This window comes from Fusarium flagelliforme (assembly GCF_020744385.1).
Source record: "Fusarium flagelliforme strain FIESC 12 MPI-CAGE-AA-0113 chromosome Unknown B0J16scaffold_1, whole genome shotgun sequence".
Classification (NCBI taxonomy): Eukaryota; Fungi; Ascomycota; class Sordariomycetes; order Hypocreales; family Nectriaceae; genus Fusarium; species Fusarium flagelliforme.
In genome coordinates this window covers 1,110,394-1,134,536 of record NW_025763503.1, presented here as the reverse complement: position 1 = coordinate 1,134,536, position 24,143 = coordinate 1,110,394, and the positions used below count along the sequence as shown (strand labels likewise).

Sequence of the window (24,143 nt, the reverse complement as noted above, 5' to 3'; positions counted from 1 at the left end):
TTTTGGGCCCACGGGCGCTAGAGTCAACACAGACCTAGCGTCTATCACCACAGCAACGGACCCTTCCCCAATGCTACTCCAACAATCCACATTGGCCTTTTATACAATGAGACGTATTGAGCGGCGGTGAAAGTCATTAATTCATGTCTTATGCAAAAGTATCATGAGATACTCTATTCCCGATCAATAATCTAGAGTTACAACGTAAACGGTATCGCATACCCTCGTAGCCCAATCAAGTCTTGAATCTACTTGGCCAGTACAAGCAATTAAACCCCCGAAGTTATGGACTTCACGGACTACTATTCCGTGTCCATTTTGTCAGGGTCGTCTTCTGCCTTTGTGTCTTTTGCTGCCCCTTCAGTTTCTTCTTCCTTTTTTGCCCCGGTCGTGCCATTATCAGCATCGTCCTTGGCCTTCTCTCCTTCTTCGTCAGAGTCTTCTTTAACCTTCTTGGGAGAGTCGCCTTCGAGATCTTCATCTGCCTCCCGTTTCGTACCAGCACTCTCTGCGCTGGGACTCTTGGCCCCGCTCTCGCCATTAGCTTCGCCGTCAGCGTCAACATCATCCTTGGTCTCTTCGTCATCATCGTGTTTCCTGCCCACTGCTGCTTCCACATCGATTCCTTGCATCCCCATGCCACCTTCAGACATGAAGCTTGTCGTTGTGGATTGAGGTCCTGTATCACTCATCCCAATTTCTTCAGGTCCTCTGGCGTGTGGTGTTTCCTCGTCTTCCTCTTGCGCTTCCTCATCATCATCCTCTTCCATTGTCATGCGCTCTCCTTCATGGGCAGCTTCCTGAGCTCTTGATAGCTGACTCACAGGGACCACTCCCGCGCGTTGTTCTTGACGTAAAAGTTCGCCTTGTGTGACACCTCGGGCATGGCCTGTAGAATGAATTCCATTGACACTAACAGACACGGTCTCGATGATGCCTCCACCATTGGGCCCTTCGATTGTCTCGGTACCTTCGCTGTGAATCTGCGCTCCAGGTGTGTCTTGCGAACTCTCGGGGCTCCGTCTCGTCAACCACGGGATAGGCGTTAATAATGCGCCTCCAAGCGCTTCATCTGTGCCCAGTGCTGCTGTCGTAGGATTGCTCCACGAGACCGATGTTGCAGGATCGTTGGCCTCTTCTCCGTTTAGATGCATCGAGGACATGTCGGGAATAGGTGGTGGAAGAGGATATGTGCTTAGACTTGACGTCACCTGCACTACGCGATCAACGGCATGTAGGTAAGGCGCAACCGCCTTGTAATGCGCTTTGGGCCGTAGAATCAGCTCGGCGAGTCGTTGGATGGTGTGGGGAGGATGTGTCTTGAAAGTCTCAAGGTGTTTTGTGATGTCGATTAGCATATCTGCCAACTGCTTTGGCAATGCGCCTTCGATGGTTTGTGTGGCGGGAAGCGAGTCTGTTGTTGATGCCTCCTTGTTCGTTTCTTGAGAAGAATCGGCTGGTTGTGATGATGGCCGCGGAGACGTGCGCGCTGCTATAATGGGCTGCGGTACTGCAGGCGGAGGCGGTAATTTGGGTATAGGGAAATCATTGTGTGCGATCTGAAGCGATCAGTTTGTGAGTTTATGGAACCACAATGTGTAGAAATACCTTGTCGAGTCTGGTAATTATGTCACTGCGCACCGCAGGCCAGGCCTCCCTGTTATGGTCAGAAAATAGCCCTCGAATAAATACAGAATAGCTGTGGTCTTACTTATCGACTGTTGCGCCAGCGGCGTACTGGCTAAGGGGACCGTTATCGCTATCAACCTCCATGATTTTATGATGCGCAAGTAATGATGATATGCGATGATGTTGAATCCACTAAGTCGCGATTGTCGGTCGCGCAGCTCTATGGTGGGGTTGTAAATATGGGGGTGGATGTCCCGTTAGATGCATGTAAACTTAACCTACACCCAACGGCGGATGTTAATTATTGCTAGTATACGTTTGTTGAAACGGACAATCGCTATCGGAGATGTATTCTATTTGCGAATTCGGATTTCCATCTTTTAATTAGGTATTCTCTCATCACTATAGTATGATGTAGGTATTCACATTTCCACCTTACGGCGGAGTGTAAGCACAAGTGGACCACTGCCAATTCCTGGGACTCGATATACATGAGTTTTTCGCAGAAGTTAGGTACTAAGCATTTGTTTATGATGAAAGTAACGAGAACTTTTCTTGTAATATCCCATTGAATATCTACATGGGTTGCCAATTATTACTATAGACACTAAAATCTCAAAATACCTCCTCAGTTCGAATCGTCAATCAAACCTTCAAGCCATTATACCTGATAAGGGTTATACATCCATTTAGACGGCTCAAACATGACATCAAACTTGGTACCATCATACGTTCCGATAGCACAGCTCAAGTCATGGAAACCTTCCAGTCCAGTCACAGGCAGATCCTGCTCAGCATCTGTCTCTTCGTGAAGCGCCCATCCACCTGTCATAGTGCCATTGCGGGTAAAGAAGATGTCAACCTGCGGCTTAGGTCCACCAATAGGACGGAGAGTCATTCCGATACCGTACGTGTCACCACGTTGGAAGGGCTGAGTGAAGTCGCGACCACCCCAGCGGTCGTTGACGTACTTGTGTCCGTCGTCACCGTGAATTGCTAGACTGCCGCGGTGCCAGCCTGGCATGCGGAATGAAGGGTATGGCAGCGCGGTGAAGCCAAGAGCGAGGAATACCTCGGGGCTGTCTCGCGCCACCTTGACTTCGTAGTAGATGGTTCTTGGCTGACCGAGGCGGATAGGATCATGCTCAGTGACCGAGTAGAGTGGTGGGTAACCGATGATACAACGATCGGGCGAGTTCTTCTTTGTCCAGCCTTGCCAGTGTCCAGGCTGCAGCCAGGTGAGCTGACCATTGAAGCCCACGGGCTCCATGAGGCGAATATTACCCGCCTGGAGAGCCGCCTTTCCAGTTTGATCCAGATAGATAGGATCCGTCATAGGGTACGATTGACACCAATCCTCACCAGCGTTAGCCTCATCCTCGGTAGCATTGCTCGTAGGCGATCTGTCGTAGCCGCTAAAGATAGCAGGAGGTGGCGGGAATAGTGATGTATCTGGCACTGCTACCTCCCAGTCGTGCTTAGGGGGAGGCCCAGATGGAGGTGCATATTCTGGCGGCGCACCTTTGCTCGGAGGAGGACCCGGAGGAGCATCGTATTGTTGTGATGATGCATGTCCTGGAGGTGGTCCTGGGGGAGCATCATACTGCGCTCCGGCCTTACTTGGTGGTGGTCCCATAGGCGCAGAGTATTGCTGCGATGATGACTGACCGGGCGGTGGTCCTGGAGGTGCAGAGTACTGTTGCGATGATGATTGACCAGGATGTGGTCCTGGAGGCGGCGCAAAGTCCGAGGCTTGTTTCCTATCCGGAGGGGGTCCTGGAGGTGCTGAATAGCTAGATTCTCCCGCGTATTGGTTGGGGTCATTCTGAGGATTGTATTTGCTCTTCTTCACATCGCCGTGGCTTTGAGACGATGCTGGTCTCTGCACCGGTCGTGGCGCCGGATCATTATTCTCTTCTTTCTTGCTCCCGAAACACATGATGATTGTTGGTGATGATGTTAAGATTAGGTGTTGTGAACTAGGAAGTAGCTTAAAGTATGACGATGTTGGAGCAGGGATTCAAAAGTGGGCACATGCAACCACTTATAAGCTTAATTGAGTAGGTTGCACAGCAGTAACCAACAACGAATCACTTCAGTGTGAAGGTGAATGTGGAGTGAAAAAGAGTGAAAGAGAATACGCATGTTTCTCGTGGCCTTTATTCGGAATCATGTAATTTTAAAGTCGTGGCTGTGCCGCTAAACTTCCACAAACACCACGCCGCTTTGAGCATGCACAGCCCCTTACGTGTCACAAGGAGGCAAGGAACGCCTGGTGTTTGACAGAATCGGGAATAATGCTCGGAGGAATAGTCTAAGCTTAATCTTCAAAGAGCCTAATGTTTGCGAGGCTTTTATGGTGAGGATTATGTTTTACGCTCAAGTACGCGAATACGCAAAGTTTCACAAGTTCAAATCACAGGTGATATTTATGATGATTATAGTAAGCAGTAATGATATTGAGTCGATATTATCGTTATTTGTCCTCTCATGATTGGAGTATCATATGTCGTAAACTATGCTTAATGGCCATCATGGCCTATGTGCATGTCATGCCTTATTCGACATGTACAATAAAGCTATCATCCGTTCTCACCAACTGACAGCTTTCAGAAGGTAGACTAAGTACCTCCACCCCAGGCGCTGGCATCCTGTTCATCAGGATAGAAGAAAGCCACAACGGCGATGATGATATACACCGCACAAAGCAATGCACCTTCAAGGTAGTTACTTCTACCATCCAGTACCAAAAAGTTGACAATAAACGCCGAAACGAAGAGACAAACAGTCTCAAACAGCGTAAAGTACAGAGTCATCTCCTTATCCATGATCCATCCCAGGATTACCATGAAGGGAGTGAGGAGAAGAGCAATCTGGATAGAACTTCCGACAGCGACACCAATTGCGAGATCCATGTTGTTCTTGTAGGCGACCTTGATAGCGGTAACGTGCTCAGCTGCGTTACCAACGATAGGCAGAATAATAAGACCGATACCGACTTGATTGATGTGTGAAGTTTCGATAACATCCTGGATCGAGTCGACAAGGAACTCGGCACAAACTGCGACCAGAGCCGTCGAAACCAGAAGAAGAATGACAGCGGCGAGTTGGGAGAGATGCTCCTCTTCATCATCTTCCTGTTTGTCGATAATCTGAGCACCGGGAGCATTCAGGATAGGGGGAATCTGAGCCGGAAGCATGGCACCGGGGGCTCGAAATTGTAAGCGATCCGGGAGGGAGTTGGTACGTCGAATGCCATAACGAACAGTTGGAGCTGGACCCGCGGGCTTCTCGGTGAAAACGGGAGCAATGGCTTTAACGGAAATGCCTCTCAAGGGAAATGGTCGTTTGCCACCGTTGGACGAAGGACCAGCTTCAAGATCATCCTGAACCGCAAAGTCAACACGGCGAGGTTCCCCTTCGCCCTTGTTTTCAGGTACATTCTCGGGGACGTTGTTCAAAGATTTGGCACCGTCGAGCTCCTTCTTAGCCTTGCGAGCCTCTTTCTTGCTCTTGCGATGTCTGTGTCGGCGATAACGTCGGCGTCTGCGGGAGCGCTCTGCCTCTTCCTCATCATCGTCATCAACAGCGTGTTCACTTCCTTCATAAGAAGGAAAACGGGGAACCCGATGGCGAGAGGCTCTTGCCTCAGAAACTTCCTCCTGGGGTGTGGTGTTGTTGGTTACAAATGAAGCCGAACGGGTTCCCTTAGTGTCAGCGGTATCGGCAGAAGCAGCGCTAGATCTTCGGTGCCGTCTATTGCGAAGAACCTTCTTCATTCGCTTTCGCATAGTACCGTGAGATGAGTCAGAATCCGACGAGTCCGAACTCGAGGATGAGCTGTCATCAGAGCTGGAAGAGTCCAGGAAACCGGCGGCAGGACCAGGCGCCAACTCAGCATCAATGATGTGCTGAGGAGTGGATTCGTACATATAAGCATGCGACTTGAGCTGGAACATGAGGTAGATGACATAAACTAGAAGCAGAACCACACTGGTTCCGCGACTGATCTTGAGCGACTGCTGGTCAGCAAGGGCATCATCCTTGAAAGAAGCATGAAAAGCTGTTGGCAAAACCAGGCTGATAACACTGAGACTGAGCAGACAAGCGCTCATCTGGGTAACAGTGCTGTTGTAGACCTGTTCACGGAATCGTAGACCTCCCAGAAGCATCGCCATTCCAAGAATGAGCAGCAGATTTGCCAGCACACTACCAAGAAGTGCCGATTGTACAACTCGGATTTCGTTCTTTACAAGAGCGAGGATAAAGATGATCAGTTCCACAGCATTGCCTGAGATCATGTTAGTTAAAACTGAGGTAAGTGGTTGTGTATATGGGCTAGATCGACTTACCAAAGGTGACGTTCAACAACGCACCCAGAGCATCGCCCATCTTTCGAGCAACAGATTCGGTAGCGAATGCCAAAAGTCCAGCAAGAGGGATGATTGCAACTGCGTTCATACCAAAAACAAGACCTGCATGGACGCCATTGATCTGAGAGACGGCAATACCGACAGGAACGAATATCAAGAAAACATTGAGCCAGCTATAAGTGACACTGATCCTGATACTGCGTTTCACTTCGGCCAAAAAACCAGTCTTCTTGCTGGTTGTACTTGAGATATCTTCTTGTGCAGGCTCTTCGGCCTTGCCAGGAGTCTCTATGACAGACCCCGATCGTGCAGCCTGAGACGATGTGTGAGAGGGGACATCGCCAGCAGAGGGGATCTTGAGCAGGGAGTTGTTCCTGCTGCCATTTTGTTTGTTCGAGTGAGTCTTTTCGTTGAACTCTTCGTGTCGAGGTTGCTCATTCAAGCCCTGAGCAATGGGCGCTGCGGGTTGTGCACCAGAGCGACTGCCATCTATATTGGGTGGTTCAGAGGAAGCTTCCTTCATCGAACAGGTGTTGGGTACTCGGGAGAGTATGAGTCGTAGAAAAGGGTCAACTATCAAGTGAAGATAGTTGTCTTGGGGCTTTTGGTGAGCTTGAGACTGTGTAGTCGAAATGTGTAAGTGAGAAGATGCAGAAGAAACAGGAGCCAAGGCCTTGGCTTTAAGGCGGGAAGGTAGCCAAGTTTCCTAGGCTTGAGGTAGGCCGGGGATGACGCTGTTTGTTTAGTGGAGTACAGTGGCGCTGGTGGAGAATAAGTCACTGTAGATAATGGCTGGAACTGGCCAGACCGAGAGTCCAGTGCCTGCGATGGATATCTGATGTCGTCAAACAGTTGAGGCAGCCCGCTAGAGAGATGTCGTGATTGGTTGTAAGTGAATGTGTCAGAGGCAAAGTGAGGCGGTGCAGCCTCATGTCTCTGTTACTAACGTAGCGAGTGTTTGCCTCCGAACTGGGCTCCCTTCACAAACAGATCTCTACGATTCTATCCCATTCACTCTATTATTCTTTAATATTCGAGAAGTGATTGAAGTCTTACCAATCTCTAGCTCTGTGACAAAGACCATCAGGCAAACTCGGCTTTCATCAAAGCTCCATCGTCCACGAGGAGATCCAACAAACAGACTACTGGAGACACAACAATAAACAAGAAGCTTAACCAAGATATCCCCGTCTTTCTCGGCAGCAAAGTGCCGGCATTGGCTTGGCATGATCACAACAAGTGCTCATTAACCCGATATAGTAAGAGATCGACAGGGACCACAATCAAGTTGTGGCTTGACTCCCTCCATCTCAAGATACCGTATCAATCTCAATGATTGATAATGATTACTTCGTACTGTGCTTTACGCAAGTAGATCCTGTTTCGTTACGACCACTAGCGAATCTGACACAGCTAGTGACGTGGTATAATCTGCCAACAAAGCAAAGCATCAAGCTTCCATCGTCAGACGGAGATAGCGTTCGGGTGTAACCTTTGTCGGATCCGAAAGGCGAATTCAAGTTAAATCACCGACCGATGAATACGCGAGTCCTGCCCAGTGACATTACTCAAGTGACGTAAGAATCTGTAAGGATTACCAGTCCCAACTCTAGAGTACCTATGGTTTGCCAGATAGCTATCTATTCTTCAATCCTGTTGAAGGATGCTCCATATTCACTATCAAAGCACACCTGATAGTCTGATAGTGGCACCTATCCATCTGACTCGCACGAACCTTTGTCGTCTAAACGCCATAATCCACCTTCTGACTCGCATCTTCCTCGGCTACAAGAACCTCAATTCATTTAGTATAGGCTTTACAGTGATCCCTAGCTCGGCAACAGATTTGAACTATGTGATTTGTTTCTTAGAGTTCCTAAGCTAAATTCTAAATTCACTGAGATAATACTGCATTAAGTGCCTATTGCGTGCAGTACAATCTAATAGGATACTCTGGACTTAATTCTTCCCTTACTACTGGGTAGCAGAAAAGTTACTCTAAGCCTTAGGCCAGGAGACCAATAGTATAATACTTCTTAAACATACATAAAGTATCTGATACTGTATCTCGTCTCTTATTCTTCAACGGCCAAGATCCGGAGTTCCTCTAACGGGAGAACCCGCGTTCATGATCAGGAACTATCAGCCTCAAAGCATATACAAACCCACAGCGGATCGTCAAGTGACTGAGTCGATCACGGGCACCGGTCCACTAGTTACTTTGTCAACCACAAAGACTAGCGACAACTCACCGTCAAAGCACGATACTGACCGCCAGTTGTAGGTAGTCAAAGCACAGTCACTACCTCATTATCAGCCATTGACACCATCACGACTAGGGAGACAAAGACATCGTATTGGGGTTTGTATGAGGTCTCTTCATTTCGTATGGGCTATCTACAGATATGTTATTCTCAGCTAAAGCGATTTCAAACAACCCTCCTTCACTAAATACAAACATAAGAATTCATCAATTGAAAAGAAAGGCATTTCAAGTCACATTCGATTCGTTGGGCTTCGTTCGTTAATGTCTCCTTTAAGACAAATCTTGGCTGAGATGCGTTTGTATAGACACAGACAAATAAAATAATAAAACACTTTCTTCCTTTACTCCCCCATCTTTCTCTCCTTCCTCTTTCGCGGCGTCAGAATGTACGGAAACAAGGGGATTGTCCAGCCCACGTCTTGTTCCTATCCTTCCGCTCATGATTCAACAAACTTTGCATAAACCGAGTAACTGTATGTAGTGGAATATAACTATCCGGGACCACCAAAGTCTCAATCTCATATCCCCTTTGCGCCGTGATGTGTGTGAAATATGTGTAGTTATGTGTGTGCGTGCGGAAAAGGACCAACCCCGGGTGGTCTCCAAGTTGCGATTGGGCATCGTCGAGAGCCCTTGGTGTTCGTCCCTCATTACTGGTAGCTTGAATATGTGTGTGTTGTGGTGTTGTGTGTCCCGGCAAAAATAATAGACAATGACAATTATTGCATCCAACTGCGAACATTGGTGCGGAACTTCCGGACAAAAGATCTTTCAAATTGAGACGGTACGCCGTTAACTCCAGGTGCTTCACGCATGCTTTGTTCACCTATCCTCACCACCTCTCGCCTTGCCACGTCTTCTGAAGAAATCCATGACACGCTTTGCGGCTCCACTGCTTCCTTCATGACCGCGGTAGTTCTCTCCATCATAGGCGTCCGCGAACTTCTTGTGACTCTTGTGAAGAACACCAGGGCGGTCCTCACGGCTGCTTCCGACTGGCCGTCCATCGTATCCTTCAGACTCAGAGAAGTCTGCATTATAAGGGCGAGATCGTGAGTCGTTAGGTCGTCGCATGTCCACCGATGAATCTGAACCAGTGTTCAAGTGACTGCCTCCCTGAATGTAGGTAGGGATCGCGCTGGGCCTTCGGCCATCCTGTTGCTGAGAACCGTAGCGTGTGTTATACACAGGGCTAGACTGTGCTGTGTCACGCTGGGGGTACTGCTCGTAGGGTGCATCGAAGTAGGGCTCGCTGTGTCGGGGCTCATCGTGGTTGCTGTAGCCGCGAAGTTGCTCGGTTCGAGGATGTTGGATAGGCAAGTCCTGTTGTGAATCCGCCTCAGATCCTGTCACGCTTCCTTCATTTCTGCCAAGGCCCATAGCCTTGACCAGAGAGAATCGACGATTTTGCTTGTCACTTGAGCCTTGAACACTGCCACTACGCTTCTTGCCAAGGCCAAGGGAGAAGGATCGCCTAGATGCCTTCGAATCCATCGATGGTCTAGGGCCAGCGTCCTCGCCTGGCAACATGGTGTTTGACATGCTGACAGGTGGATACTTCCTCGATGACTTTTCGGGCTGCGGTTGCTGCTGCTGCTGCTGCTGCTGTTCGGGTCGTTTCTTAGATCGGCCACCAAAGATGGATCCGCTGCGGCCCATGATCTTGTTGCCGAGATCACCCAGAGTGTTCGATCGCTTATGGCCCCTACCGGATGCCTTGGTCTCGTTCTGGAATGTGGACATCTTCATCACCTTAGGAGGAACGCTGCCAACATCCTTGGCGATGTTGCCTTCCTCATCAGGAGTTTGAGGCTGTTGGATTCGTCCATGAGCATTTGTATCGGCGATAGTAGGTGGTGCGGGCTGTCCGTAGTTGCCATGAGACTGTAGACCCATCGATGTCGAAGATTGCATTGATCCTTGTGTTCGCGGTCTTGTTGTGGTAGTTCCACCAGTCATGAAAGCATTGTCGGAAGTGGCGCGGGTATCGCGAGATGGTCTGTGAGGAGGAGGGGCGTTCTTGTGCGAGCTTTGAGGACGTCTCGATTGCTGAGCGCGAGAGGGGTTGTCCTTCGTCAATGGTGGCTCACGAGGCAGGGGCTTATCAGTAATAGGCTCTGGCGTATCAGCAGCCTGCTGTTGTTGAAGAGAGTGAGAACTAGGTTTCGAAGGGGCGGCCTCGGCACCACGTTGGGTTTTCGTTGTAGGAGCCACGTATTCGACCTGGACTGTTCTTCGCTTAGCATCCTTGGGTGTGCTGCGATGAGCAGTCTCAGCCTCGGGATCAACACTGCCATGCGTCTTGGCCAATCCACCAACAACAGGAGGATGGGATTGCTTGTGCTTCGAGGCCTCGCGGACAGAGTTGCTTCGGGCGACTGTGGGAGCCTCGGCGTAGTCGTCGTCGGGAGAAACACCAGAGTCGGGCACCTCTGAAGGTAGTGTTGTCGAGCTGGTGATGAACTCGACGAGGTTGGCGTATTCGCTCAACCAGCTGTGTCGAGCAACTTCGAACAGATCCGCTCTCTTGCGGGGGTTAGGAACGAGGATGCGGCGGAGGAGGTCTCGGGCGTGAGGGGTGACATATTCGGGGAAGGTTAAAGGCGTCGTGACGATGTACTTGTATAGGAGGTTGATGTTATCGCCTTCGGGGTTGGCGGGATCGTCGTCGAATGGGAGGTAGCCAGCAAGCATGGCATACTGCAACAGGTCAGCTCAACAGTCACTTTATATGCGCCAAGCGCGGAACTTACCAAAATGACACCACAACTCCAGACATCCACCTTACGACCAGTGTATAGAGAATCGCTAACAACCAATTCAGGCGCTGCATAACAAGGACTTCCACAACTTGTCTGCATGAGATCACCCTTCCTGGAACCGTTCATCTTGACGCGATCCAAGCCCATTCGCTTCACGAACTCTTTATCGGTCAGGTTGAGCTCCTCATCCTTGGTCAATTCCTCGTTGGCATCGAAGGTGTTGGCAAAACCAAAATCGGTAATAATAATGTTGCGGTTACGGTCGAGAAGCAGGTTTTCTAGCTTCAAATCTCGGTGTACTATTCCCTTCTTGTGTAGGTAACCAACGCCAGAAATGAGCTGGGCGAATAAGCGACGCGCAGCATTATCTTTTAGGTAGCGGTGGTTGAGGATATAATCGAAAAGTTCACCGCCGGACGCGTATTCGAGAATGATACCAATGTGTCGGTCTGTCTCGACCTTGTCAATCAGACGCACAATGTTGGGGTGCTGAACCCCGCGAAGGATAGCAACTTCGCGGTAAATCTTAGCAAATCGAGAGGGGTTAGTTCCAACGCTATCCCTCTTGATGAGCTTGATGGCAACCTGTTATCGTAAGTATGGAGTCTCTTGAAGGTTAAGTACAAAAGCTTACTTGAACGCTGCTGTCCTGTTTCCAGCCCAGCTTCACTTTGCCAAATTCACCCTCACCAATGGTGTTACCGAGAATGAAATCACCAAACTTGGTATTGCCCTTGTGGCCTTTGCTATGGTCGTGTCGGCTTCGCTGCCTTCGTTCCTCTCCATGTTCGCCCGTCGCGACAACGGGAGGAGGCATAGCCGAATTATCGCCATTTTGCTGGTGGCCGGCATGGTTGCGATCCCGGTCGATGGTGTCCTGAGCAGCTGCAATGGCTTTTGTTAAGCTGTCAGTGGCATCGTGGACAGGTTTCGAGGGCGTGCTGTGTGCGGATCGGACAGGCAGAGATGAGCTTGGGACCTTGCCATCTCGGCTGCTTGCTCGGGCAGCAGCGTCAGCCTTGCTGCTTCGATAACCGTTCTCGGCGGCAGCTGATTCACCACGCGAACCTGTTCGTGTGGAATCGTTTCGGCGGGGAGAATTGGGGGACTTTTCGTTGGGATACTGGGACCTTCGCGAGCTACCACTCTGGTGGTTAGAGGAGCTCCGCGGAGGAGCGACGGGAGGCATGTTGCCTTGCCAGTCAGAGGCACCTGGATCTTGGTCGTTGGGCGCCGAAGCGGTGGCTGGTGCACCAAAGCCTGGAGTTAGATGATAAGAATGCGAGGGAGCGCTTTCGTTCGTTTTTCGAGAAGGAGGTCGTCGCGAAGATGAAGAAGCGGTCGAGGTCTGCTGGGCATTGTACGCCTGGCTGTTAGGGGATGAGTGCGAGGGCCTGTACTGGCGGGACGACGGTGTGCTCAAGGGGGACGAGGCCAGAGCGGTGTGTTGTTGATGGGGGGCCGTCTGTAGGGCAGCCGACGACATCTTCCACGCCCAAACGCGTTGATAAAAAGAAGCGAACGGATCGAACCGTTTTTTGCAGGGCGAGTCTTTTCTTTCAAGTCTCCCTAGTATTATACAGCAACAAGCGGGCGTGCGCGAGTTGTGGTTTTCTGACGGTGGCGCCCAGAAAAAAAGGTCCAGCCGTCGACGCGAATATGCAGGTCGAAATACCTGGCAGTTTCAGTCGGCCCAGTCTAGGGAAGCGCTGAACCGGGGGATAAATGCAAGCGGCTCCAGACGAGTACAGTAAGGTAGTTGTAAGCGACTGATAACGGGGAAACCGTTTCAAAAAGGATGAACCAAATATTAAGAGGGAAAACAAATGAAGCCAAGTCAAGTCAGGTGATATTAATTCAAGTTCGTGAATCGACAAGCATTCATGTTGTTTTGCGCGCGCTGAGACGAGACGAGACGGAATTGCGAATAAAGTTACTCGAGATCGGTCGTATCCGCTTCAATGATGGATTTCCGTTGAAATACCGGTAACTGTGACTGTGACTGTAATTCGAGGCGAACTAACGGCCGCGACAGGCGGGATCAATTAATTGGACTGGAGCACAGCCGACGTTGGATGCGTTGGCAATCGGGCTGAAGGAGTTGATTTTGTTGTTGTTGCGTTGCGTTGCGCTGCGCTGCGCTGCGGCTTGGGCCTTGGGTCCTGCAGGTGCTAATTAGGCGATGAGACTGGACTGGTTCCAATTGGACTGAACGTGGTCGAAGCTGGAGGTTGGGAGATACGATAGGATGAGTTGGGTCCCAAAATCCAATGCAATCCAATGCGCTCCTCTCAATGCGATGCGATGCGAACGCGCAAACGTCAGAGATAGAAAAAAGAGGCTTGAGGTTATCGCCAGAAACAGGCGAAAACGAAATGGAGAAAAAAAGAGAGGATGGGGGAAAAACGAGGCTGGGACGAGGTTCAATTAAACGGGCGAGGGAGGTACAGGTACAGAGTAAGGTACCGTACAATTAACGTAACAAACAGTCAAGCCAAGCCAAGACCCAGCCCAGTACAACAGAGATTTAGTTAAGTTGGGCTTAGTACAGAAAAATCAAGACCGACCAAGAAAAAAAAGAGCGAACAAATGGTGTGAGGGACCGTGTCTGAGTCGGGGCCTCACGCGCTACCAGAGTCAGAATCGGACTCAGACTCAAGACTCAGACTTAGATTCAGAGTCAAGGTCAAGGAAGAGAGACCTGAAGTGGAGGAACTTTCAGGTCCTGGTTTTAGTGGACGGGAGACCAGGGTAAAGCAAAAGAAACAAGCGTCAATGATACGGTACTTAATTTACTGCGGGATAAAGAGTAGATCTCGAGGTATACCAACATCCTGGAACCCGGCAGCCCAGCCCAGTCCAGGGAAGGGAAGCCATTCATCAATTTCCCAGAAGGGATTTTGCAGACTCACCCACTGCCTCTGTACGTATAGAGCACACCTACTCTGTGAGAGTCAAGGATGGTTGGGCTGCAGCAAGTGGAGTAGAAACCCTGGCAAGTTGTTCCTCTGATATCTTCCACTAAACAGACCGACACAGGCCATTGATCAAACTAACGGCGCCTCTGAACTAGGAAAAGTGTTGGAGCATTGATCTCCTCTGAGACCTTGTGGATTGCAATGCCATGATACTCTCTTTGTTTACAGTATTGCATTCTCATCCAATGCAAGGAGTACAGAGTAGAGAGGGAGGGAAAAGAAACCTTGGCTGGAAGGGGTACCATGCATGATCAAAGATCCATATCACTGCAGTACCCCTGAATATAGCGTTGTCGTTCCTGCAGGTACGGTACGGATACAGCTGGAACTCCATTTCTATTCCATCCCTACTCCTCCCTCATCCGATAATAGCTGGAGACTGCCAACTTGGCTTACAGTACTTCTCAAATAGGTGACTGATCTATTTGCAGCCAAGTTATTGCAGGTCAAGACTATCAGCTAGTCGGTCATATGAGTCCCAGTGTCAACAAATATCCCGCAAATGACGGGACAACAACAAACTGACAACTTACCAGACCCTTGACCAAATTCAATGGCGCATATATCACCGATATTGGATGACGACAATGAATTACAGTACAAGTTCCTCCTAGGTTTGGTCAATGGTTCTTGTCTCCCTCCCTCTCTTGTTTCTCGAGATTAGGATATCATGCTTCGCCCAGCCACCTACCGGCCAGTGCTCGCCGGCAGTATGTTCCCTCGATAATGCTCCGCAATGTGAAGTCGTTCGTCTGTCTGTCTTTGCTCTGCCTGCGGGCTGCCCTTGTTTCGGGGCGTCTGGAGCTAATCCGAGTCTGGGTTTCCCTTCTCCCCCAGTCAGCCGAGACCTGAGTTTGTTCTGTGTTAGTCCACTGGTCCCCTTGTCTGAGTCTAACTCTTACTCTGACTCTTACTCTGGTGGCTGGAATTGAATTTTGACACCCAACGGGAGCGTTACTATTTCAACTACCGATAGTTTGACTCGATGCTTTGTATAGAATGCTTCGTTTACCCCAACCACCGAGGGAGCTTTGATGAGGGAGAGTCCTTTGCTTTTAGTCTCCAGACCCAAGAAGCTGGAACACAATGCGCAAAAGGCATTGAGCAGTAATCTTACGAGCGGGCTGGCTCTTCAAAAGAGGGTGGTCTCAGCTCTGGCTTCTCTTATTTCTGAATGACATTTTCGGCAACTTGCGTCACGATGCAAGCCAAGGTCATCGGGCATACCGTCCGTCCGTCAATCTCATCTCATCTCAACTAGTATTTTACGGAGTGGCTTGACTACTTATGGCTTGAACGGGTAGGTACATAACGTGCTACTGTATAGTACCTTACTGCTGAGCAGCGCGATCTGCATTGCATGGATGATATCGACGGATAACGTTGCGCCGTTTGACTGCATTATACTGTCCAGTAGCTTTGACATTTGGAAAGGCGCCCTGCATGAGTGAATTGCCAGGTATTCACTTTTTCCTCAGCATCATCGAGGTAGTTTCAACAGCCGGTCCGTCTCGCCTGGGCCCGGTCCGTTGTCTTTGTCCTCGTATTCCAGCCAACATGAATGGTGGCGTAGGACAGAACGGACGCTTTGTACAGCTCGAGGCTAAGATTCCACTTGTTTCGAGAAGTTCGGATAGAAGCAAGGGAACTGCTTTCGTGGTTCGTGCGTTTATAGCATCATCAGTCTTTGTGGGCAGATGAAGCGAAGGATGTTACTCCGCTTCATCGGACCATGGACAGATAGACTCGAGAGACTCGGCGCTTAATGCTGTATTCACATATGCTAAACGCCCGTTGTGATGGATACAGAGTTTCTTTCAACTCTATTTTCTCTTTTGTAGTATACTTAACTATAAATATCTTTCACCTTCCTGAGCTGCCTAGGCTGATCTTTTCTATGTATGCTTTTCCGGATGTTGTTCCGTGGTTCAAGGTTGAGTTGTGACAACCTCAATCCTTACAGCTGCATATGCATCTACTACATAGACTAGCTTTTCTTGTGAACACTTTGCTTCTTACATTATTATTGATTGCCTCTTTTGCTACAGCATAAGCAATTATTCGGATCTCTTCATTTTGCTCTGTATCACATTACGAAGATTTCCTTTTCTCTCTAATCCTTACAGTGCCATCACAATAAGCGACGGCGATCATCATCACTGTCTCGCAACATGTTCCTTGGCTGACAGCAAGCTCTTCCTGCCTCAAGAGGATAATCGTCCGACGAACTTTGTTTGACCCTTGCTTGTATAAACCAATGTCTTAGCTATAGTTTTCGTGTGCCTGTGACTGTGCCATAATCCATTTCTTTCTGGGGTCATCTCGCTTGTCGATACGATTCCCCGGATTGAGAGAGACTGCACACACATTCAATGATTGATTTCCACAGCCGAATTGCATATAATATTACGGATAGTCCTTGATGTTTGTTGTCTGTCTCTGACTGACCATTTCCCCGAGACAGTCGCGATTTTACCCGTCTAAACTCTGAAACAAGCTAATGTCCATCCTCCAATATCTCCCACATTTAGACCCACGACCGAAGATGCCATAAATACATCAACATGACATTGACAGATGGACTAGTATGAGAGACTTACATGCGCGTACACTACTTACGTGTTATTCTCAAAAGTGCAAGTGCAAGCTCACATAACTGCCAGCATAAATAACGGAGATGAGCTGTGGTTAAAGCAGACAGGGATATCCGCTGACGTGAACTTGAGCTTGACAAGGGCAGCTTTGACCATTGTCTGTTCGTTTCAGACGTCATTTTTTCCGGCGTTGCCGTCTTTGCGGGTAGAAACAAAGCCTTTCTTTGTCTTTGTTTGTCTGTTTTGGAGACGAGACGAGACAACATGAGACGAGATAAGACCACTCGTTTGAGGTTTGAGTTGGTAGGTATTTGACTTACACAAATCTCAATCAACTCATATCAGCTTACCATCATTTGAGCTATATCAGCTCTATTTGCTTTTCCGTGCTCAGCTGAGCCACTAACATGCAGATGGTACGATACGGGACTACGCAATTCAGCTGAGATGCCCGTATCCGAGATTCAGCCCTTTCTGATTAAATCTTTGAAGCGTCTATCCCGGTTACAACAACCCGCCAAGTGACAAGACAAGCCGGCCCAAACTACCCCAGTCGCAAACTATACCTTAACAGTCCATCCTCCAGATCCTCGTCCTCGGAGGGACTAACGTGGAATCTTCATCGCAATCAGATCACGATCTCGTTACATTTGATGACGGTTCGTCTATAACGGAAAATGTGATCCCGTACTTGGCGGAGCCTTGTCTCATCTGCATTTTAACTCCTTGTCACTTGATGATATCCATGTCAATGTCATTGCGGCCGCTGAACTAGCGATCATGCTGTTGGCCGTAGGGTAGCGAGATCAACATGACCCTGAACCAGTCATAGCTTCAACAATAGAGAAATCGAATGTCATTATATCGGCAGATAATGCCTTTGATCATTATATAGAGTGGAGTTTGCAATGTATATGTTTTCAATATTATCTTATCTTATATGCATAAGCGTGATTGCATATCGAAACTGAGAAATTGGGTACGGCAGTGAAATGGTATTAATCAGTACGTTGATACACGTGTGGACGATACCAATGTCGGCACTCAACTTTCGCCATGGGCTGCCTCACAAGATTTGAACGACAGCAGGTTCGTAATATCAACAGCGTAGACTGTAATGTGAGCAGGCCATGGCACAGGCTGTTTCTCGGATCTGGGAGTGATACGATGTGATAGCGTGTGATGAAATGCCACGATATTAGGAACGGCAACGATTGAGAAAGTAGAGGATATTAGCAAATTAGAAATAACGCCCGTCAATCCGAGGTGATTTCAGAGGCTCGGTATACTTCATTTGGTCAGTCGAACCTTACCAAATAACCTGATCACCAGCCATGATATGGCTTTGCTCTTGTATAGCCTATGTTGGACGTGTCATAGTGTTCTTCAATGAGTAGAAGAAGTCATGAAGTTGGTATAGTCGCGTGAACAGACACTACCGTCATGCAGTACTAATAGATGGAGTCGGTATTCTAACAAACCACTCGCGGCCAATGTCGAAGGGATCGAGCAATGTCTGTACTTCGAATTTGTTCATATTGTTAATGTACATCATTTCGGAAGATATACGATATGCCACGCTAAAGGTCTAAGATGAGATGCTAAATGTCGCTATTATAGTTTCACGCTGATATCATATGCATCCAATGCCACCGCAAAACCCGTGATAGTCGCGGTATATGCCACCATTATACCCATTGTGGCAATGGGCGTAGCATCAAGGGTGTTGACAGTCATGTTAACCAACCCAGTCAGCAGGTTTGCGACCAAAAAGACAGCCAGACCGTTACGATTGTAGGCTCGGATCACACGACTGGTAGCATGTGTGTATGCTTCCTTCTCGGTCTTCGCATCCTGTGCATTGTAGAACGCAGGGAAGAACACCGTGTCGATGATGGCAAACCCAAGGAGTTGCAGAGTGTTAAAGGCAACAACCCATAGGACATAAGGTAGGTTCGCCATGCGACGAGACACGGCCAAGCCGAAGCCGTAATGGTAGTTCGTGGACAGAAAATAGAGACCCGTCCAGACTCCTCCCCATACAGCCATAGTCATCAAGAGGGTATTGCGTTGAGCTCCAGGGCTAGCAGTACTCTTTGGGGGAATGTTACGAGGAATAACAAACATGCCCGTATCCTGTCCGGCAAGGAAGATGGCCAGGTAGCCTATGAAGCTGAAAATTCCTTCGCGGTTCATGCTAATTAGATCAGTCCTGGGCGCCGTAAGGACGAACGCCTTCAGACTAGTGGTTTCAAGCAGAACTTGATATGTGACGCCAACCAACAACGACAGGGCAGCAAATGAGGGAATCCATTTGAGCGCTGATTGAAAGATAGCCACAAAAGGAGGCAGGAGTCCCAGTGTGAAGAAGAAGTTCCAATGAACACCGTACTCTGTCACATGTTCTGCATAGTCTAGACCCTTGACACTCAGGAACCTAATGAAGCCCAGGACCAGAAGTGGGATGGAGTGACGGAACGAATGCACGATGCGGTGGAAAAGCGACGAAGCTTTGCCAGTAGTGCGACCTATCGCCTTCTCTCGCAACACAGGACGAGCTGCAACAAGCCCAGCTGAGAAAACAAAGGATCCAACACCAAGATCCATGAGAGAAGTACCCCATGTCTCAACCTTGGCAAAGCGCCTGGGGAACAGGCGGAAATCGACAGCAAGGATAGCCACACAGGTGGCAATCATCATGCAACCACGGAAGTTTGTGAGGAAGGGCTTTGTTGATAGGATATCCAACTGCCCAGAGCTTTCGTTGGACCGGGCATTGAGAGGGACCTTGGGCTTCTTCTTTCGACTTATAGGACGCGGTGGTAGAGTAAAGATGAGGATGGCAGGCGCAATTAGGAGAAGGTTGAGTAGAAGAGGCGAGTTGGAATACAGGGTCATCGAGAGAAGGATTGCGCCAACATTGAGGAGGAAGTCGACGGCAAACGCCAGCACCGTGTATGGTTCAAAGAAGGACTGGCGGGCTTGGAGTACAGACCAAAGTAGAATAGCCACCTGCAACAAGTCATTTTTAGCAACTCTTCACGGGCGGTTGGTACGGAAGGGAGTTTTAGGGGGACAAACAGCTGCAACGGATGTAACATAGTTGATTTCTGCGACAGAGCCGCCAGACAGGTTGGACACAAAGGCCTCCTTCTGCTGCTTGTAGCTGGTGGCAGGATCAGGCATGGCTGGCGATGAGATGGAAGGGAATCAGCCTTGGCGCATAGTTAGAGAAAGTATAAAGAGAAAGTTTTGAGGAAGAAGAGTGGCTGAGGGAGGTAGGGAAGCGGAAGCGACACCTGTCAAAGTTGACAAGTAATGCGAAAGGAAGCTCAGCCTTGTTCGTGATGTTGTAAGTAGGATACAGTACTGATTTGAGATGGAGGGGCCCAAGGCTAAGAAAACGGGTAGCCACAGGAGCTCTGACCAATCAGCAGATGAGACGTTACAAGACATGGTGTCACGTGCATCCTCACCTCCATCCGACTTACACAGTATCAAACCTTCAACAGAGTCAACTCAACTCCCTACCGGCAAACATGCTTCACTAAATCAATATATCCCTGCGATAAACCGACATTTCAGGTTTTTCACCAGCGCCTCATTCAGTCCGTCGGGTCGGAAAGACCAACCAAAAGCGGGCTCTATGCCGCGGACGCCAGCATAATATGTCGGCACCAATTGCCTAACGCAAGCCGCATTTCTTTGTTCTCTTGCGCCAACAAACACACACTTTTGGCCCGTCAAAGATATCTTCCAGCGCTAAACCGCTCACTCCTTTGTGAAGAAATGAACTCTGAAGTCAGAGAATGTGCATCAGTCATGTCAGCCTTTATTTAAGTGAAAACGCTATGTCATCCTGGTTTAATAAGGGGGTCATCAGCTACAGGAGAGGAGGCCTGCTTAATTTCAGGTAATACATCATACCGTCCTTTTACTCTTTCTGTCTTTCTGTTTATCTATCTCTCTGTCTCGTAAACTCCTGGCTTTTTATCGTACTTCATTCCAAGTTCCCTACATACAACTTGGTCCATATTTCGTAAAGTTCTCTATCACCTTCGTAGCAATCATGACGATGGCTTCTGCTGAAGCTCGACCTCGTCCAGCTATAGAGCCCATACAAACTTCTGGTCCCGATCTGAACATCCGCTCCTTGCGATCACGCATCATCCAAAAGAGCCCTTCTTGGACTCCATCACCCCTCTCACCTCGCAGCCTCCCTCTCCCACGACTTCGAGTGGCAAGAGAGGAAGATATTGAGCAAAATGATGACATGGATGTCGATCCGCGAGAGAAACCAAGACGTGATTCTCTCAGACAAGAAGCCAGTCTTCGCAATGTTTCTTTGAGACCTATATCAGAACTTGGTCTTCCAAGCCCCAGCCCCTTGCGATCTTCACACTCCCCCCTAACAGCTCCCCTGTTTCCACCTCAGGTTTTCCGCAGACCAACTCTCTCAGAAGAGAAACGAAGCCTGCTACTTCACGAGCCAGATGCTGAGCCACGCCGGGGCTCTATTCCTTTGGATTATGAGCGTCGACAGTCTGCGCCTGGAGGTCCTCTTCATACCAGAGCCATGCAGATTGCTCGACAAAGAGATCAATTGCATCGCCGAAGACTTGCCGGTTCATATAGACCTTGCGAGCCTGAGATATTTGTTCAACCCGTCGAGCTTCGTCGTCTCTCCGTGTTGCCTTCGAGCGATGCAGAGCCACCATCTCCACACCCTGTGGATGGACGTCTGACCACCCGTGTAGTTGTACATTCTCCGGGTAAAAAGGCTGTTGTCCTTACTAGAACTTTTGACTTGGATGAATTGAGAGCCACACTTCCGCCAGTTAGCCCCGTGGAGCAGACAGATCGACGCGCAACAGTAACAAGTCTTCAACTTCCCCTTACCAGCTCTCGATCATCTTCGCCTGGATATCCACAGAGTAGAAGAAGTTCCTATGGTGCACTCCCGAGAAAGCACCTTAGCCCATCACCAGTTTCTGATAGAAGAGGTTCACATCAGTGCTTCCCTCCTGTCGCCATCCGTAAGTTCATATCCTGAACCCAACACGGCCCAAGACGAACATTCCGCTAATGTGCATTAGGACTCAACTATGCTCGAAGATATCTTCCTGTGTTGGCTGCGATCATTTTATCAGAACTTGTAAAGCCTGGCGACATGGTTGAAGTTCCGCTCCCGCATCCCCGTTCCTGGGAGGATACCGTCACATATGTGTACACTGGACGAAATATACTTACGGAGCCCATCAAACAGAACATCATGTATCTTGGTGGCTCGATCTGAGGCAGAAAACACTGAAACATGAGGGAACATTGCAATGAGGACTTACAGGGGACTGGGTTATGGTACGGGGAGTTCTAAAATGTCTTCTTTCTCTTCTTTTAATAATTCTTAAGTAGCGAGCGATTTGAACAGGCGTTTTTATTCTGGGTTCCTAAACTACTGATACCTGTTGATGATTGCAAGAGCTGAGAAATCTCATCTACAAACACCATGCATCTGAGCCCTAGCTCCTGACAATGAACAAGACATACCAAGGAACCTTAGTCTTGGAGGTCAACCGAGTGCCCTAAAAAGGTTGTGCAAACACTCAACTCCGGCTACAGTAGTGAAGTTGCAAGACAACTGACTGAGGCAATGTGTTGGAGTCCATCAATGGACCTAGCAACGACAGCGAGGGACACGATCCCTAGCTAAGCAGTTACAGTCATGTTCGTGCGCGCAACCACTGGGGCTTTCGTGTTTATACTACAGCTGAGCTATTGTTTACCTAGTAAACCAACTGAATGATATCGTGGAGAAGGCAGGTGCATTAGGGAAGTCTGCGCAATAGCCTCGATTACTATCTGTATCAGTTGACCCATCACCGATGTTGACTACGGGATAGTCTGGACGAACATTGTTAACCACCTTGTTGTTTCCAAAAACAGCTTTATTCACCAAGTCCTATACATATCACTCATTATTAATAGGCAGCTACAGGAGCTTGTTGCCGAAGTACAGGCGGAGAGTTGACGATTAATTGTTGAGTCTCAAATACGACAAACAGATCAAACTCATCCGAAACCCATTCGTCTTTCACGATATTAGTAGTTTGGCTGCATTAACCTATATGTTCCCCATTAGAGATTTTTCTAACATAAAACATGCTTAATGTCACTGTTTCACGTCTGAATCTATGTATGTATGTCAAGATGCACTGTTCGTAACCATTCCGTCGAGTTATATTGGACCAGGCAGAAAGCCTGAGTCAATAGGCAAGTAGTTGAGACAGCTTCGAAACTGGCAGACTTAGAAGAATACTCTCTTAAGTCCGTTTTATCTGTGTTCCCGTAGTTCCTGATGTCCCATGGCCCCTTGGGAGGGCAGTCACCTTGTTGGCCAAGCCATCAAATAAAGATATACAGAATGCCTTTTTGACATGAAATCAACTTATGGCTACAAATTTCCACCTGGAGAGTTTCAAACATAAAGGTTAACTGGGCTTCTTGGTGTAAGTCCTACCCCTTGAGTCGAGGACTGAGGTTATAGATGGATCAAAATCTGTCCGTTGATTGGACACTGGCTTTTGACTTGGTGTGCTTACATACATACATATGTATTCATGAAACCATAAATCACTTTCAATATACGAAGGTCAGATGGTTCAGAGATACAACCAACTCAGAGTTACACCGACCCAGCGTATTCCAAGTTTCTACTCGTATTCATACGAAAACCAGGTCATATCAAATCATACCATGTTATCAAACTTACGGCAATGGTTGTCCGTTTGTTTACAAAGTGAGGCCTCGGTACGACCAGGTCCGAGGCTCAACGCACCATCGTCGTATTAGTCTTGTTAGATCCGGCCCCGATTGATGGATATAACAGTCTTGGCACGATGCTCGTCAGACACACCTTATTCAGAGGGCGTCATTGATCTCTAAAATGTTCGATGCAGATGAGTCCGATTGACATGTGCCAACCTGGGCTGTGCATGGGTCACATCACACGATGTGTCCACAAGATCACTGACAAGAGATCAAGGCGTTGACATCTCGGGGCTAGCATCAGGATGGTGGTTAAGGAAACAAGCCAGCTCCTGTCCTGCCACTTGTTAGTTGCCTATCATGGTCCCCTCCCCCACAGGCGTTCACGATGTTGCCGACACGAACATCCCGATATCCCATCTTCGGTTGGTGAGGTCGGTTGGTGGAGAAAGACGGCGCGACGCAAGCATGGCCTGCAGGATGCACGCTCGGACGTCCATGTATGTTATGGACACACCTGGAGCACGGCTCACTAGCTTGACAGGGGACTTAAGGCACTAAAATCTATCGCGTCTAGGTTCTTCAGGTAGCGCAGGAGCATCAGAATTGTTGAACAGTCGATTCTGAGACAACAACCTGCACGTTTGAGAGATCAAAGCAAAGCAGTGAGACATTGCGTTAGCAGTCTCTGTGCCGTAGACCTACTTAACTACGACAATTGGACGTCTGCGGAAGCCAAAACAAAAGAGCAACAAACAGGTGGTTTTCTAAGCGAA

General features: G+C 48.7%; 7 protein-coding genes across 7 annotated transcripts; 2 read left to right on the top strand and 5 right to left on the bottom strand.

The window, feature by feature from the left end:
* Positions 1 to 121: 121 nt before the first annotated feature.
* B0J16DRAFT_408411 (uncharacterized protein) lies at positions 122 to 1,808 on the bottom strand. The gene is made up of 3 exons (XM_046133031.1): positions 1,712 to 1,808; positions 1,609 to 1,657; positions 122 to 1,559 (listed from the first exon to the last, which is right to left on the bottom strand). Exons 1-3 carry the CDS (start codon positions 1,771 to 1,773, stop codon positions 303 to 305), a joined length of 1,368 nt encoding a protein of 455 aa, XP_045988361.1. The 5' UTR covers positions 1,774 to 1,808; the 3' UTR covers positions 122 to 302.
* A 383-nt stretch (positions 1,809 to 2,191) lies between these two features.
* On the bottom strand, positions 2,192 to 3,838 carry B0J16DRAFT_326503 (uncharacterized protein). Its single transcript, XM_046126016.1, has one exon. The coding sequence runs from the start codon at positions 3,566 to 3,568 to the stop codon at positions 2,291 to 2,293; it is 1,278 nt and encodes a 425-aa protein (XP_045988360.1). The 5' UTR covers positions 3,569 to 3,838; the 3' UTR covers positions 2,192 to 2,290.
* A 237-nt stretch (positions 3,839 to 4,075) lies between these two features.
* B0J16DRAFT_408409 (Sodium/calcium exchanger protein-domain-containing protein) lies at positions 4,076 to 6,772 on the bottom strand. The gene is made up of 2 exons (XM_046133030.1): positions 5,982 to 6,772; positions 4,076 to 5,920 (listed from the first exon to the last, which is right to left on the bottom strand). Exons 1-2 carry the CDS (start codon positions 6,523 to 6,525, stop codon positions 4,251 to 4,253), a joined length of 2,214 nt encoding a protein of 737 aa, XP_045988359.1. The 5' UTR covers positions 6,526 to 6,772; the 3' UTR covers positions 4,076 to 4,250.
* Positions 6,773 to 9,004: 2,232 nt separating this feature from the next.
* B0J16DRAFT_4884 (uncharacterized protein) lies at positions 9,005 to 12,793 on the bottom strand. The gene is made up of 3 exons (XM_046133930.1): positions 11,665 to 12,793; positions 11,022 to 11,615; positions 9,005 to 10,968 (listed from the first exon to the last, which is right to left on the bottom strand). Exons 1-3 carry the CDS (start codon positions 12,514 to 12,516, stop codon positions 9,091 to 9,093), a joined length of 3,324 nt encoding a protein of 1,107 aa, XP_045988358.1. The 5' UTR covers positions 12,517 to 12,793; the 3' UTR covers positions 9,005 to 9,090.
* Positions 12,794 to 14,358: 1,565 nt separating this feature from the next.
* Positions 14,359 to 15,496, top strand: B0J16DRAFT_326499 (uncharacterized protein). Its single transcript, XM_046126015.1, has 2 exons — positions 14,359 to 14,856; positions 14,911 to 15,496. Exons 1-2 carry the CDS (start codon positions 14,632 to 14,634, stop codon positions 14,938 to 14,940), a joined length of 255 nt encoding a protein of 84 aa, XP_045988357.1. The 5' UTR covers positions 14,359 to 14,631; the 3' UTR covers positions 14,941 to 15,496.
* A 2,570-nt stretch (positions 15,497 to 18,066) lies between these two features.
* B0J16DRAFT_326497 (GWT1-domain-containing protein) lies at positions 18,067 to 19,960 on the bottom strand. Its single transcript, XM_046126014.1, has 2 exons — positions 19,684 to 19,960; positions 18,067 to 19,614 (listed from the first exon to the last, which is right to left on the bottom strand). Exons 1-2 carry the CDS (start codon positions 19,786 to 19,788, stop codon positions 18,217 to 18,219), a joined length of 1,503 nt encoding a protein of 500 aa, XP_045988356.1. The 5' UTR covers positions 19,789 to 19,960; the 3' UTR covers positions 18,067 to 18,216.
* Positions 19,961 to 20,577: 617 nt separating this feature from the next.
* B0J16DRAFT_4855 (uncharacterized protein) lies at positions 20,578 to 22,045 on the top strand. The gene is made up of 2 exons (XM_046133928.1): positions 20,578 to 21,638; positions 21,699 to 22,045. Exons 1-2 carry the CDS (start codon positions 20,672 to 20,674, stop codon positions 21,896 to 21,898), a joined length of 1,167 nt encoding a protein of 388 aa, XP_045988355.1. The 5' UTR covers positions 20,578 to 20,671; the 3' UTR covers positions 21,899 to 22,045.
* Positions 22,046 to 24,143: the final 2,098 nt, after the last annotated feature.

What these genes read in the sequence shown, in the direction of transcription:
- B0J16DRAFT_408411 (XM_046133031.1), bottom strand. Translation starts at nt 1,773, where the DNA reads ATGGAGGTTGATAGCGATAACGGTCCCCTTAGCCAGTACGCCGCTGGC. An exon ending in GCTGGCGCAACAGTCGATAA is followed by an intron (nt 1,658 to 1,711) that starts GTAAGACCACAG and finishes TGACCATAACAG; the next exon opens with GGAGGCCTGGCCTGCGGTGC. An exon ending in TAATTACCAGACTCGACAAG is followed by an intron (nt 1,560 to 1,608) that starts GTATTTCTACAC and finishes TGATCGCTTCAG; the next exon opens with ATCGCACACAATGATTTCCC.
- B0J16DRAFT_326499 (XM_046126015.1), top strand. Translation starts at nt 14,632, where the DNA reads ATGGTTCTTGTCTCCCTCCCTCTCTTGTTTCTCGAGATTAGGATATCA. An exon ending in CTCCCCCAGTCAGCCGAGAC is followed by an intron (nt 14,857 to 14,910) that starts CTGAGTTTGTTC and finishes TCTAACTCTTAC; the next exon opens with TCTGACTCTTACTCTGGTGG.
- B0J16DRAFT_326497 (XM_046126014.1), bottom strand. Translation starts at nt 19,788, where the DNA reads ATGCCTGATCCTGCCACCAGCTACAAGCAGCAGAAGGAGGCCTTTGTG. An exon ending in ATGTTACATCCGTTGCAGCT is followed by an intron (nt 19,615 to 19,683) that starts GTTTGTCCCCCT and finishes GACTTGTTGCAG; the next exon opens with GTGGCTATTCTACTTTGGTC.
- B0J16DRAFT_326503 (XM_046126016.1), bottom strand. Translation starts at nt 3,568, where the DNA reads ATGTGTTTCGGGAGCAAGAAAGAAGAGAATAATGATCCGGCGCCACGA.
- B0J16DRAFT_4884 (XM_046133930.1), bottom strand. Translation starts at nt 12,516, where the DNA reads ATGTCGTCGGCTGCCCTACAGACGGCCCCCCATCAACAACACACCGCT. An exon ending in AACAGGACAGCAGCGTTCAA is followed by an intron (nt 11,616 to 11,664) that starts GTAAGCTTTTGT and finishes TTACGATAACAG; the next exon opens with GTTGCCATCAAGCTCATCAA. An exon ending in GGAGTTGTGGTGTCATTTTG is followed by an intron (nt 10,969 to 11,021) that starts GTAAGTTCCGCG and finishes GACCTGTTGCAG; the next exon opens with TATGCCATGCTTGCTGGCTA.
- B0J16DRAFT_408409 (XM_046133030.1), bottom strand. Translation starts at nt 6,525, where the DNA reads ATGAAGGAAGCTTCCTCTGAACCACCCAATATAGATGGCAGTCGCTCT. An exon ending in GTTGTTGAACGTCACCTTTG is followed by an intron (nt 5,921 to 5,981) that starts GTAAGTCGATCT and finishes ACATGATCTCAG; the next exon opens with GCAATGCTGTGGAACTGATC.
- B0J16DRAFT_4855 (XM_046133928.1), top strand. Translation starts at nt 20,672, where the DNA reads ATGACGATGGCTTCTGCTGAAGCTCGACCTCGTCCAGCTATAGAGCCC. An exon ending in CTTCCCTCCTGTCGCCATCC is followed by an intron (nt 21,639 to 21,698) that starts GTAAGTTCATAT and finishes AATGTGCATTAG; the next exon opens with GACTCAACTATGCTCGAAGA.